At 54.1% G+C, this 14,663-nt stretch overlaps 1 protein-coding gene across 1 annotated transcript; it reads left to right on the forward strand.

The window, feature by feature from the left end:
• Positions 1-725: 725 nt before the first annotated feature.
• On the forward strand, positions 726-13,450 carry Rnf207 (ring finger protein 207). Its single transcript, XM_027398376.2, has 17 exons — positions 726-916; positions 1,404-1,536; positions 3,414-3,558; positions 3,642-3,723; positions 3,800-3,875; positions 3,961-4,086; positions 4,378-4,424; positions 5,185-5,257; positions 5,332-5,400; positions 5,772-5,840; positions 5,914-6,011; positions 6,540-6,726; positions 6,837-7,022; positions 7,270-7,321; positions 7,601-7,718; positions 10,619-10,693; positions 12,130-13,450. Exons 1-17 carry the CDS (start codon positions 726-728, stop codon positions 12,254-12,256), a joined length of 1,854 nt encoding a protein of 617 aa, XP_027254177.1. The 3' UTR covers positions 12,257-13,450.
• The last annotated feature ends 1,213 nt before the right edge of the window (positions 13,451-14,663 follow it).

The following is a 14,663-nucleotide window of genomic DNA, read 5'->3' on the forward strand; positions in this document are numbered from 1 at the left end:
CCTGGATACAGAGCATTGGATGAACAAGCCGGGTCAGAGGAACCCTTTGGTCCCAACCCCCACCCCAACCCACCCCTCTTTAAACATGCAAGTCTCACCCCATCACACGGAGACCAGCCCAGAGAACTCGGTAACTTGCCTGAGCACCACAACCAGCTAAGGAAGGTCTAGAACCCCCAAAGCGCACCCTCATCTCAGCCCTAGAATGTTATGGACCGTCTGCTCCTCTCCGGGGACCCACTGTTCCCTCTCAGGTCCGGACTCTGAGAGTTCCACTGGCTGAAGATCCAGGAGCCCGGTGTCCTCCACCTCTGCTCTACGCTCCAATCTCAGAGATCTAGTGGTGTCTGGGATCCTTACGGTGCTCTGCGCCGTGTTCTTCACACCGGGTGGAGAGGCGAGACTGCGAGACTGGACCTCACTCGCGGTCACCCAGAGGACATGGGGCGGAGAATTGCAAAGGGTGGGAGGGACTGCCCAGCCTAGCGACCTGACCTTCTAGGGCAAACACTCCCCGGCAGAGCCACAGCCGAAGGACTGTGAGAGAGGTGAGTGACCAGAGGCAGAGCTGCTCTCCAAGCAGTGCTCCTGACCCCATTGTCCCTGTTGAGGACAACATCATCCCAAAGCCACTAGCTAAGTCTTGTCCAGGAGTGCTAGGTAAGAGGGTGGTGGTCTGGGCCCCAGGAATCCCCTTCACTGTCCTGAGCTGTCCATCCACACCAATGTCCGGAGCAATTTTTGCGCCTCTGGAGGGCCTGGGTACCCTGGATGCTGCAAGTGGCCATCCCCTCGTGTGTCCACTGTGCCATGCGCAGTACGAGCGCCCGTGCCTGCTGGACTGCTTCCACGACTTCTGCGCTGGCTGCCTGCGCGGCCGGGCCACTGATGGCCGCCTGTCCTGTCCACTATGCCAGTAAGTGTCCCAGGCCTAGGCTGAGGAGGTGGGAACAGTCCCCTGTCATAAATGGAACTATCGGAACCACCTCAACCCCCTGTAGCTTAGACAGGTTAGCTGAGGCAGTTAGATGGTCATTACCACAAGCTTCCCAGAGTCGGGGTGCTACCGTGGGCTGGAGAAGAGGGGAGGGCCTTCTCCGCAATTCCTTCGGAAGGGGCGTGTCCCAGAAATCTTAGGTTACCACAATTACTAAATTAACTCAAAACGTTCCAGTGAAATGACAAGGTCCACTAGGGTGGTATCGCCTTTCCCATTGCAATGTAACAACAGGCTTACGCACACACTGGGCAGCGTAGGGCCCTCAGGACAGACTGGCTGCTGTATTTATAGCAGACCCCACCACCCCGATACTGCTAATTTTAGCTCCTGCCTGGAATGTGAAGGGTAGTGGGGAGAGCTTCCTGCAAGGGGCCTCCAGATCTTGGCTGCAGCCTCTCTGCAGGCACCAGACCCTGGTGAAGGGTCCCGGTGGGCTCCCGCCAGTGGACCGGCTGCTGCAGTTCCTGGTGGATAGCTCTGGGGATGGTGTGGAGGCTGTACACTGTGCCAACTGTGACCTGGAATGCAGCAAGCAGGTGAGGAAGTAGACGGCGGTGGGTACCAGATTGCAGCATGCCTAAATGTACAACCGTGATATATGTGAAGTCTCCAGCCACTCCCTGCAATCCCTAGGGCTCCAACCATGCCCTCATCATACACACAGCGGGGAGACCAAGGTCCAGAAAAAAAATGACTTGAGCCAATAACCAGATAGATAGTGGCAGAGGCTGAGGCCATTCCATTTAGGGAGAGCTAACTTTAGGGGCCCCAGGTCAGGTTGGAGTTGTGAGCTGTCATGGGAGTAGTGGCTCAGTTCACAGGCCTGGAGACCCTTGAGGACCCCCTGGGGAACCCTTGAGGACTCTCTGGGATCCCTGAGGACCTCCTGGAGATCCTTGAGGACCCTATGCTACTTAAGCACTTGTAAATAACTAAAGCCAATACTGTATGCAGCTGTAAGCCTCTGGCAAGAGAGCAGGGAGCCCAGAGCAAGGGCTCCCAGCCCTGAAGTAAAGGCGAGTAGAGGTCTGATGGGCCATGGCAGGAAGGAAGCTCAGGAGCACACAGCCTCCAGGCAGCGTGCTAAGCAAGAGCTGAGAAACCTTTACCCAGAAGTAAAGACAACAGGCAGGAGGGGAGAGAGCTGGGGGGGGGAGCTTTGAAGAAATGGCCTTGACTGCTAATGTAAAGAGTAAGAGGCTTCAGGACTGGAGAAATGGCTCAGTGAGTGGTTAAAGAGCACTGGCTGTTCTTCCCGGGGACCCAGGTTCAATTCCCAGCACCCACGCAGCAGCTCACACTGTCTGCAACTCCAGTTCCTCACTCAGACATACGTGCAAGAAAAACACCAAAACACATTAAATGAAAATAATAATTTTAAAAAATAAGTGGGGTTTGGTGGATTAAAGCCATGGTTATGAACGCCACCGTGTGCTAATTATTGAGAGTGCCAAGGGGGCCTGATATGCTTGTGCCCTCTCCTCAAAGGCTTTACCGTGCGATTTCTGCCTGCTGTCTCTGGGAACTGCCTTCCTGAGGTTCCTTCCAGTGTCCTGTCCTTCCTACACCCACTACCTGCCCAGCCCTGCTGTTCTCATCTTTTTTATTTTATTTTATTTTATTTTGGGTTTGTTTTTTGTTTTGTTTGGTTTGGTTTGGTTTGGTTTTGGTTTTCCGAGACAGGGTTTCTCTGTGGCTTTGGAGGCTGTCCTGGAACTAGCTCTTATAGACCAGGCTGGTCTCGAACTCACAGAGATCCGCCTGCCTCTGCCTCCCAAGTGCTGGGATTAAAAGCGTGCACCAACCAACGCCCAGCCTTTTTAAAATTTTTAATGCATATGTGTGTTTCCCCTGGCTGCATGTGTATGTACCAAGTGGGTGCTTGGTATCCTCGGAAGCCAGAAGAGGGTTCTGGATTCTCTAGGACTGGAGTTACAGACGGTTGGGAGCATCCGGAATTGAACCCAGGTCCTCTGGAAGAGTAGCCAGTGCTCTCAACTGCTAAGCCATCTGTCCAGCCCCCAGTGTCCTCAACTTAATTTGGGTGTATAAGGACCGAGGGAAGAGGGCCAGGGGGATGGCACAGCAGGTGAGAACACTGCTGCCAAGCCTGCCAGACAACAGTTTGATTCCCAGAGCCTACAAGGTGGAAGGAGAGAACCAACTTTCACTCTCATGGCGTGGCATTTGGGAACGCACCCACATACACAAGTGAATCAATACATGTAGTTTTTAAAATGTTAAGAGTTCAGCTGGTGGGGATTGCATGAAGGAGCTGCTAAGCCAGACCCCTCCCTGGGCTAGGACTGATGCACCCAATGCCACGGTGTCTGTGGTCCTATTACTGGGTTCAGTTGAGTTCTGGAACTCTGGCCCGAGGAGAGGGCAGCCTGAGCCAGCTCTCGGTCCCCAGGATGCAGAAACCACCTACTTCTGCAACACCTGCGGGCAGCCCCTGTGCGCACGCTGCCGCGAAGAAACGCACCGCGCGCGCATGTTCGCGAGGCATGAAATTGTAGCCCTGGGCCAGCGCAGCCGCGACGTGATCCAGAAGTGTAGTGAGTGAGGCCCACCCTGGGCATGGGTGGGGACCAGGCGGGAATGTCTCCGGCTCACACCGCCGCCCCCGTCCTCTCCACAGCGCTGCACTCAGAGCCCTACATCATGTTTTCCACCGACAAGAAGTCGCTGCTCTGCATCCGCTGCTTCCGGGACATGCAAGGGTGGGTGGGTAGAGGGAGCAGGCAGGGAGTGGGTGCGGCGTGGATGGAGCGCGTCTCATTAGATGCCTCTCCACAGGGAGAGCCGGGCCCACTGTGTGGACCTGGAGTCAGCTTACGTGCAAGGATGCGAGCGGCTGGAGCAGGCAGTGCTGGTGAGAGCGGAACCGGGCGGGCGGGCGGGCGGGGTGGGGGTGGGAGCTGTGAGAACAGGGCTGAGACCTTGCTGTCTGTCCCCAGGCGGTGAAAGCCCTACAGACAGCCACGAAAGAGGCCATCGCGCTGCTCCAGGCCATGGTAGAGGAGGTGAGGCACAGCGCCGCTGAGGAGGAGGCAGCCATCCACGCCCTCTTCGGCAGCATGCAGGTGAGGGATGGGGTCAGTAACTACCCAGGTGCCCTCGTGGGTTTTACAGCGTAGTGCCAGGTACTCCATCAAATTGGGTTAGTCACAGTTGCCCTTCGAGTTGCCAGAGGCCAGCCTAGTCTGGTGGCATGTTGGTGGCAGGTCGAGGAAGACTGCACAAGAGGTGATGCTTACACGCAGGCACTTGGGGGGTGCCGTGCTAAGCATGCTGCCTGTGCCTGTGCCCCAAGGCATTGTGGGAGAAGATGACAAAGCCAGGTGTGGCAGTCAGTGATGGGCTATCTCTCCCAGGACAGGCTGTCTGAGAGGAAGGCCCTGCTGCTGCAGGCTGTGCAGTGGTGAGTGACAGAAAGCCCTTACCCCCTACCCTTGATCTTCATACACCCAGCCCTGAGCCTGAGCCTCGGCTGCCCAGGCTCTGCCTTGCACAGTGGACAAGACACGCAGGTGGCTGCCACCAAAAGTGAGCAGGCAGGGTGTTCACAGGGAAGGAACTACAAAGCGAGTGGGGAAGTGTGTGCCTGTAAGTGTGGCTCTTAGAGGGTAGAGGAGGGAGAGTCAGGAGTTCAAGGTTAGCCTGAGCCAGGGGAGACTGTTTCAACAACCAGAACAAAACCAAAAACCAGAGCTGTCAGTAAAAGCCCTGCCCCAGAAACATGAGGACCCAAAAGACATCCCAGCACACACTTAAAAAAAAAAAAATGCAGCGGGCATGCCTATAATCTCAGCCATGGGAGGCAGGGACAAGAGGGATCCCTGGGGCTCACTAGTCACAATCTAGCCAACTGGTGAGCTCCAAGATCAGTGAGAGACTGTCTCAAAAACCAAGGTGGTGGGTTATTGAGAAAGACGCCTGACGTGGACCTCTGGCCCCCATATGCAGGTGTGTACGTTATACACACCTGCATATGCACTCTGCCACACAGGCACATGAAGGAACATCACACACAGGAATATAGACACACACACACACACACACACACACACACACACACACACACACACCTGTGAAGGGACAGGGTTACAGAGTCAAAGACCCTCCTGGTGGGGCAGGCGTTTGCTCCCCCGAGATCAAAGCCTAGCCTGCCCTCTCCCCAGCCAATACGAAGAGAAGGACAAAGCTTTCAAGGAACAGCTTGCCCACCTGGCCTCCTTGCTGCCCACCCTACAGGTAAGGGTTGAGGGCAGGTAGGGCTGGACACCCCAGCCCACAGTGCAAGCACTGAGCACCGCACCCTTCTGCAGGTTCACCTGGTCATCTGCTCGTCCTTCCTCAGCTTGGCCAGCAAGGCCGAGTTTCTGGACCTGGGTTATGTGAGTGTCCCCAGCTCCTTCAGGACCCTCTCTCCCCATCTAGAGCCTCTCCTGCATAGAGTCCCCTGTCTCACATCACCTGCAGGCCTGGCTGGGCATCTCTGGGCTTCCCTTCCACTACAAGCCCTTTTGGGGTCAAGTGAATACCTTTTAAACGGGCGGTGAACTTAACATTCCACCAACCTGCAGAGTCTGTCTGCGGGAGCCCCACCCACCTTAAGGATGTGGGTGGTGCCTGTGTATGGGCCAGTCCTAGAGAGGGCTGGAGCCTCTAAAGGAGACAGGCAAAATGGGACACTAGCCAGCCCCAGAGCCTTAAAGTCCTCCACTTCTCTCCCCCGCCCTGACCGCCACCTCCCCCGCGGTGGCAGGAGCTGCTGGAGAGGCTGCAAGGCATCGTCACGCGGCCGCATCGCCTAAGACCAGCTCAGAGCAGCAAGGTGCGCCGGCGCGCTGTCGAGGATGGGGGGTCGGGGCCGGGGAGAGCCGCTCATGACCGAATCTCCGGTCTAGATCGCCAGCGACCACCGTGCAGAATTCGCGCGCTGCCTGGAGCCGCTGCTGCTGCTGGGGCCCCGCAGAGCTGTGTCCACCGTGGGCGTCGCCAGCACGTGAGCCCCAAGCGGGCGGGCGGGCGGGGTCACTGGGAAATGCTCGCCTGCCTCCCTTCCTGGCTGAGTCTCAAGCGTACCCAGCCCTGCACTTAGTGTCTGGGCCAGGCGACAGTCTGAGAGGGAGGGAGAGACAAGGAACAGCCCTGGAGGACAGCTAAGAGACTGGCGCTCCTCGCCTCCTCCTCCACAGTCCCCTCACTGTGAATCAGAGTTCCCGGCCCAGTTGAAAGCCAGAGCCTCGGAGGGGTTAGAAGCAGTGAAATGCCCGAGTGAGACTTTGTGCGTCCAGCATAGAACGAGCCACACCTCGGTGTGTCCAGATCCAGCGGGGGGGGGGACGGGGGCTTTTAGAAATCACCAGATTAAGTGATGCCCTTACCTTGGTCTTGCCTGGGGCCCCTGAGAGCTTCCAGGAGTTCTACCCTGCAGTTGGGTTGAGGGGACCGAGGCTCCCTGAGCAGCCAAGGGGGGTTAGGGGAGGGGAGGGCCAGCCCTCACCCCTCTGCAGACTGGCTTTCTCCGCAGGTTGGCAGGAAGCTCAAGCCCCAAGGTGCTGAAGACACCCAGCTGTTCCTCCCCAGAGGGAAAGATTTCAGGGTCACCTGTCCAAAAACCCTCACCACACCGTTCCATCAGCACGAAGGTGCTCCTGGCCGAGGGCGAAGACACACCCTTCACAGAGCACTGCCGACGTTATGAGGATTCCTATCGGGTGAGGGGAGCTGGGCATCTGCGGGGCTGTGAGGCCCCGCCCCTTCCTCACTAGCATCCAGTTGTCTGGCTGTGTGGAAACCTGGCGGCATCCCATACCTTCTGCAACAGGGTCTGCAGCTAGAGGTGCAGAACCTGAAGGACCAGGTCCAGGAATTACACCGAGACCTCACCAAGCACCACTCGCTCATCAAGGCAGAGATCATGGGGGACATCCTGCACAGGTCCCTGCTGCTGGACACGCGGATCGCTTCTGAGTATGCCTCCATGGAACGCATGAGAGCCGTCTTCCAGGAGGTAATCTCCCCTCGGAACTCTACCAATCCTGCAGAAGGCACACGGCTACCCTAAGGCAGGAAGGGGAAAGAGTGCCTGGCGTGGCACTCCACTGGACCCTCATGCTGTGCCGTTCTGTGCCTGGAGGCTTTCCTCTTGAGAAATTGGACTAGATTGGTGTGTGTGGCTGTGTAGTTCCAGGAGTAGAAACATGCCCAGAGATACTACTCCACCCCACCTCAACCGGCATGCCACTCTTCTCTTTCAGATTTGGGAGGACTCCTACCAACGAGTGGCTACCCAGCAGGAGATTTATGAAGGTCCCTGGCAGTGGCTGCTCAGTGTTCACGAACATTCTAGAGGGGAGGGCACGGTCAGCCACTAACCCCACATGGGCCTCCCTGCTCTTTCCCTAGTGTTTGGCTTGCTTGGATCTCACACCTGCTTTGGAGGGTAGGATCCAGTGAGTGGCATGTCCACACCACATGCAGCTCCTTTTGGTCACAGAGGGTCACTGGCAGTTGGGATCTCTAGATGGCACTGGGCTTAGGAGAGAGAGTCTAACACCAACAACCAACACTTTGGCGTTGGCTTCGCAGCCCAGCTCCATGACCTTCTCCAGCTGAGGCAGGAGAATACCTACCTGACCACCGTCACCAAGCAGATCACACCCTACATCCGCTCCATTGCCAGGGTAAAGGAGCGGCTGGAGCCCAGGTGAGCGTGTGAGGGAAAGGTATCAGTAGCAATGCAGGCAGGCCAGGCTGGCGGGTTCTGGCAGACCAGGTGCCAGAGTCTGCCAAAGAAGGGGTGGTACACTCTAGAAGCTCAAGCAGGAGGATTGCCATGAGCCTCAGGCCAGACTTTCTCGTAGCCAGACTTAATCTTAAACAAAACACCCCCCACAAAAAAAAAAAAAAACCCATGGTAACTGAGCAGACTGAGAAGGTTGCTAGGTGCATGGTGGCTCCCTCCAACTCTTAGGGCATCAAAGCAGGAGGAACCTTAACTATCGGGTGAGTCTCCTGTGGTCCCAGCAAATTCATCAGCTCACGGTTGACCAGCCAGGTCTGGACCAGACACCAGAGTGTTATGATCAAACCAGTAATCTCAACTGTTCATGCCTAGCATGAGTGAGACCCTAGGTTCAGCTGACGTACTGGGGAGTGCTGTGGTGATGAACGATGCTCACTACGGATGCTCTGCTGGGGCCCAGAGGCGCTGGAATTCCAGGTGCCCAGCCTGTCTCCTGCCCCCCCCCATTTCCTCTGATATCTCCCATCCATCTTCCAGCTAGAGTGTCAGTTAGCTTCTGGAGAGGGGCATGTGTGCCCACGCTTGGATCTACTCACTCCTCTTGGAAGCTGGCAGACTCCCGTCTTGCCCAGGCCTTGAATTCCACACCATGAGGTGTTTCCAGCCACTGGGATGGGTGACAATGGTTCCTCTCAACCTTGAAGTCCCTATCTTTTGGTTTGGGGTTTGGCATACTCTTTTAAATCAGTTGCTGACTTGGATGCGTGTCTTTCTAGTGTTCCTGCGGGGGGGGGGGGGCGGCGCTGGGCCTACACTTTACCATTTCTTTGTCGTGTACTTTCTGGAAAACCTCTCACATGTCTCCCAGTCTTCTTGCTGATCTTGGTAGCTTTTCTTTTCCTTTTTGGCTGGATGTGGTGGCTGTACACCTTTAATGCCAGAACCCAGGAAGCAGAGGCAAGTATATCTCTGTGAGTTGGAGGCCAGCCTGGTCTACATGGCAAACCTCGGGCCAGTCAGGATTAGATACTGAGACCCCATCTCCAAAAAATATTTACTATTTTGTGTCTGTGTACATGTATGCATGTGCCACCACCACCTTGCTGCAGGAGTCATTTCTGTGAGCTCTGGGAATCCGACTAAGGTTCTCCTGCTTGGAAGCAGGCCCCCATCTTGGTTTTGACTTTCCAGTTCCCTCTGGTGCTCTGTTCCTAGCTCCTGTGTCCAGGGATTCCCTTGCCACTTGAGGCTGAGAGGCAGGCTTTGATGTCTTCAGGTAGTTTGCCCCTAAGGCCTGCTTCCTCTGAGTCAGTCTTTGTCCAGGTGCTTATTTTCCATGTTGCAGGTGACTGTAGATCTACTTAGCCAGAAGCAAGAGCAGAGAAGCAGCTGTAGGTGAGCAGGGCATGCCTGGAGGACACCTGCCTCTGAGGCTCTCAGTGTACAGGCTGGTCTTCTTGCTTTTAAAATGCCACTGTCAGATTTCCGTCCTTTTCTAGTTTCCTTCCTGGGAGGCCTCTGTACGGAGCTGTGTCTGCCTCTCTCCTTGGGCTCTGGTGTTCTCAGGTGTGCTTCTTTTACACTTTCTCTGTGGTTAGCCTCCTCCTGGTTCCTGGCTGCTCTGCTCCTCAGCTTACTGCCTGAATAATAGCTTTGCCCAGGACTCATCCCAGACATTCCTCACTTTCTACTCTCTCCTTAAGTGACCCCACTCATCCCACTGCTCACACCCACACCCACACACTCTCTCTCCTCTCCCCCTCTTCTCTCCCCTCCTCTCTCTGTTCTCTCCCTCTCTTTCTCCTCTCCTCCCTCTCCCCTCTCCATCCTCTCTCTCTCTTTGTGCTTGACTGCCCATGCATATATGGATTAAGCCCAGCCTTGGGTGTTCCAAGCATGTGCACTCTGCAGAGCTAACCCACCCCATCCCAGTTCTCTGGCTTTAAAGTGAGAGACAACCCACCATGCACCCTAGCATCCCTGTGCTCCAGACCCTTATCTTGGTCAATGGCATCATGTGTTATCAGCCTGGGAGCTGAGCTGGTTCCTTTTCTCATCTGTTCCCTTTTTGTTTGGATTTGTTTTTCTGAGACAGGGTTTGTCTCTGTAGCCCTGGCTGTCCTGGAACTCATTCCGTAGACCAAGCTGGCCTTGAACTCAAAGGTTCTCCTGCCTCTGCCTCTCAAGTGATGGGATTAAAGGTGTGCGCCACCACTGCCTGGCTACTTGTTCCCATTTTCAACCCATCCCAAGACCCCAGACTGAACTCTCCATTTCAGCCTGTTTACTATGTCACTTGTTGGGATTCCCCACCCCCATCCAATCAACCCTACTGTGTCTTCAACATAGCCCACAGCCATTTTAAAATAGTCTGCAATGCCCATCACAACAGGTCACCTCAGCTCTCCAGGGCCCCTCTGGGCCCACTGTCAGACTACATGACACCCTGGCCACAGTGGCCTTTCAGTCCCCCTGGGGGCAGCTGCACTAGCTCCCACTTCTGGACGAACCTCTGCCTGGAAGGTTCATGCTCTAGGTTGGCTCATGGGACCGCATGGCATCACTAAGGCCTCCCCACACTGCCAACTAAAGCAAGCCCAGCGAACTATCATTCCACACCACCTGGGGCCCACTGTTTGTTCCCCGAGGCATCTCCCCTGACCAGTAGATAGCTTGTGAAAGCCAGGCCTGACCAGGGCCTGCATGCTACTGTGGCCAGTGGCTCTGACAAACCATACTAAATCTTGGTAAATAGTCCCAGACTGAGGGAGAAGTGTTGGATGTGGCCTGGAAGGTCTGCTGCCTTGTGGTTTTGGTACAGGGTGAGTTTAAGACAGCCTATACCGGTTCCTCTTGCCCAGATTCCAGGGACCTGGGGATGAGCAAACGGAACAGATCCTGTATGATGATGGCAGGGACGGTGCCACCTCAGCCAGGTAAAACAGCTTCTTTCCAAAATGAGCAGGGGTTAGTGACAAGGACAGATTTTGGGACAAACAAGGGGTGAGCACAGAATGAGCTACAAAGTGGGGCAGTCTTAGAAGAAACAAGCAAAAAAAAAAAAAAAAACCCACAAACAAAAACAAACACACCTTGCACCTTCCAGTTATTCACCCCAATGACAAACACGAAGGGAAAGAGAGGCCCTGTAGTTTCACAGGCCTTTTGGGGAACACGGAGCTGTTCCTTTGGCCACATGTAACCCATTTACAAGGGTGACATTGTGGTCATTAAGGAGAAGTCCACTGTTTAAAACAGGAACGTCCTATGATGTCCAACATACTACTGGCATCCTTGTGAGCCAGCAAGTGAAGGCCAAGTTCTCATTGAGAGAATTAATGTGTGGCCAGGAGAGCTCCTGGACAGGGAAAAGGAAACCAGAGGCACCTGTGAGAAACCACGGCAGTCTGTGAGAACGAGGGAGTCTGAGCAGCTAGACTCCATTCCCTGTGGATTGGTGGCTTCATGTACAAAAAAGAAATAAAACACCCTGTCCATAAAACAGAAATAGGCTGGATAGATGGCTCAGGTAAAAAATGCTTGATCCTCAACACCCACATAAAAAAAAAACAACCCCAAAAACTGCTGAGTGTCACCCACTGGAGGGGTATGGACAGGAGGAACCCTGGGGCTTGTTGGCCACCATTAAAGCCTACTTGGCAAGTTCTAGCAAGTGAGAGACTATCTCAAAGGGGGGGTGGGGCTGAGGAACAATACCCTAGGTTGTCCTCTGGCTTCCACATGCACATGTACACACACGTGTAACACAGGAGTACACACATGTGTAACACACGAGTACACACAGGTACATCCACACCAGTATGTGCATACATGTGTAACACACGAGTGCACACACACACACACACACACACACACACACACACACTGGTACTCACTGTACTAGTGAGATGGAGGCAGGACTGGCAGGAGCTTAAGCCAGACAGGGCTACACAGTGAACTGAAGACCTGTTTGGGCTACACTGCAATGCTAAAAACACCAAACCCAAACAATTAAAAAACAAAACAAAACAAAACAGAAAAGTGTTAGTCACTGGGACGAAGAGTATCTAGAGTTGGGAGTTCAAGAGCTGTCTAGAACCAGTTTGTTGAAGGTGGAGCAGGTGGGTGTCACCTTTCATACAAGAATGTGCTTAGGACAGCCCTAGTTCACAGGCCACCAGTCTGAGCTGTTGAGATGCTTAAATACACTCTGATGCTTGAGCTACTGACAGCTGTCCCCTGGGGTGAGACTCGAGGCGGCAAAGCTCTCTCAACGGGCACACTTCTGTGAGTGTGGAGAGGTCTTCCCTTATCAAGGCATAGTGAAGCGTTGGGAATGGAGTCATCTGGCTCACATCAAACTATTTTTTAGGACCGACCCAGGGAGCGCCACTGAGGAGAGAGAGAGGGCGTCTGAGCCCCACGGAAGCAGCTGGGCCCTGAGCAGCCACCCAGAAGCACCTCCATTAAAGAACCAAGACCACCTCAGACCCAAGTAGGAGACCAGAGATGAAGGCTGGCGAGGTGGCTCAGGGCCCAGAGGGGCTTGCTGCCAAGGCTGCTGATCTGGAGCACCGTGGCACAAGGAGAGAGCTAATTTCCACACACATTTGCAATAAAGAAGTAATGTGAAAGACCTTCTCAGTGAGGATGGCATCCCACAGGGACGGCAGCCCAGTAACCGGGTCCTAGTGAGGTGGACCCAGACGCCAGCGTCCCCACGACTGGCACACACGCTCCAGACATGGCTCAGGGGTTAAGAGCACTGGCTGCTCTTTCAGAAGACCCCGGGGTTCAGATACTGTCCCCTACATGGTGCTCACAACCACCTGTAACTACAGTCCAGGGGATTTGACACCCTCCTCTGACCTCTGTGAGTACCACATACATGTGGTACAGACATACATGCAGGTAAAACACACATAAAAATAAATGGGGGCAGGGAAACATGTGCTGCCACCAACTGACCTATTATGTCTTTAATCCCAGCACTCAGGAGGCAGAGGCACATGTATGTTTCTAAGTTCCAGGACAGCCAGGGCTACACAAAGAAACCCTGTCTTGGGGGGGTGGGGGGAGTTAAGCTACATGACCCAAAATTGAAGTTTTGGAAACTAAATGATGCCCTTACGGTCACATTTCAAGAAAATATACAGTCTGATTCAGTTAAACAGCAAAATGCTGCTTTTATGTACCAGAGAGGCTGGCACCTCACACAGCCCACAGCGACTGCACTGATACCCTGTCCCCGAGGGCAGAGGAAGTTAGTGCTATAAAAGCTGCTAGAGCAGCGTGCTCTCAAGATGTGCTATGGGACATTCACATCACGGTTCATAACGGCAACAAGATCACAGTTGTGAAGCCGAAAGGGAATACAACTTTGTGGTTGTGCTCCACAACATGAGGAAGTGTATTTATTATACAGGGTCCCAGTGTCAGGAAGGTTGAGAACATTGCTCTAGGGGCAGGAGTTCAGAAGTCAGCCTCGAGACAAAACACACATGACTTGATGCTGGTGGCGCGGAATTCTCATCAGGACACGGTTATCACATATGGCTTCTACATCCTACACAGTCACGCTTGTTCATAGTGAAATCAAGTACAGTTTTATTTAAGAATTAGAAAGAATAATTGGTATCTGTGAAAGAAAATCCCATTTAATATATTTAAATAAACATTTCTGTGTGTAAAAAGAAGAGTACAGTAATTACTCCGTTATTCCCCCTCCTGGCAATGGGTCAGACAAGCTGCCTCCACTCACTCAGGATGGAGGCTGGCCAAGCTCAGGACGAGCAAGGGACAAGCTTCAGAGCCATACAGCTGCCCACCCATCGGGAAGGCTGAGGGCTCCAACCTTGCTGCCACTGTAAAAGCGGAGCAACCTAAGGCAGGGAGACGGTGGGAGGAGGAACAGGGAGGACTCACTAGCTGTTCTGAGGCAGCAACCTAGGAGCTTTGGCTGAGTCCTCAGGGACCTGACACTAAAACTGTCCTCCCTGATACACCAGCCCCCAAGTTAGCAACTACGTGGAAGAATTAATATTAAGTGTATGTCCTAGGCCTGAGCAGCAGCAGCTCCCACCGTGGCCACGGCTGTTTCTTGCCCAGCTTGGAGGCTCACTCCTCTGCAAATAGCCACACCTGCCTGCGGCAGCTGCAGGACCTCCTCAATGTTTCCATGATTGCCAAGTAGCCTATTCTGTGTGCAGTAGCCACTTTCTACCCGAGACCATTCACTCTGAAGCCTGCAACTAGACAAGTCAGTCTCCTGACAGTTCTGTAATTCGTGGAAGCCCAAAGACACGGTGGCCTGTCTAATCCCTGAAAAGCCCCATTAGCCTGATTCTCTGCCACCACCTGTCACTGCTATATTTATAAAGTTAAGAACAATCTCTAGGCCACAGCAACAGAGGACAGCAATCACCTGCCAAGCCTACTGTTAAGGAGCTCACGTTCCGTTGTGGACTTCTGACTTCCACCCTAGACGTTTCAGGAGGGTGGGCCTGTTCCTCCTCCACTCACACTCCCTAATAAACACAACCTTTAAGTCTCCTAGGGTACAATGCAGCATCTCACCAAGAGATCCTATGGCCTGGGCTCCCTCTCTCCTGGCCTGCCTTAGGCTGAGCTTTCCAGCATGTCAGGTGGAGGGAGGGTGACATCAAATGCCGGCATTCAGCTTTACAACCCACAAAGCCAAGGGCTGTCATTAGCTGTTCTCCATCCATCAAAAAGACAACTTCATGGCCCTCAAGGGGGATGGAGGCTGGAGCCAGCCCAGCTTAGATGCGCTGAGAGAGAGCCGGGTATGACAAACACCCATCCATTTGCAGCCTGGTGAGTGGGATGCGCTTGAGGAGGTGTGGTCTGGCTCCACCCACTTCAAAACTGAGTATTGCTGTCCCA

This window comes from Cricetulus griseus, chromosome 2 (assembly GCF_003668045.3).
Source record: "Cricetulus griseus strain 17A/GY chromosome 2, alternate assembly CriGri-PICRH-1.0, whole genome shotgun sequence".
NCBI classification, from domain to species: domain Eukaryota; kingdom Metazoa; phylum Chordata; class Mammalia; order Rodentia; family Cricetidae; genus Cricetulus; species Cricetulus griseus.

Coding starts and splice junctions, on each gene's coding strand:
- Rnf207 (XM_027398376.2), top strand. CDS start 726: ATGTCCGGAGCAATTTTTGCGCCTCTGGAGGGCCTGGGTACCCTGGAT. Junction 3,876..3,960: donor GGCTGGAGCAGGCAGTGCTG/GTGAGAGCGGAA, acceptor GTCTGTCCCCAG/GCGGTGAAAGCCCTACAGAC. Junction 7,719..10,618: donor AAGGAGCGGCTGGAGCCCAG/GTGAGCGTGTGA, acceptor CCTCTTGCCCAG/ATTCCAGGGACCTGGGGATG.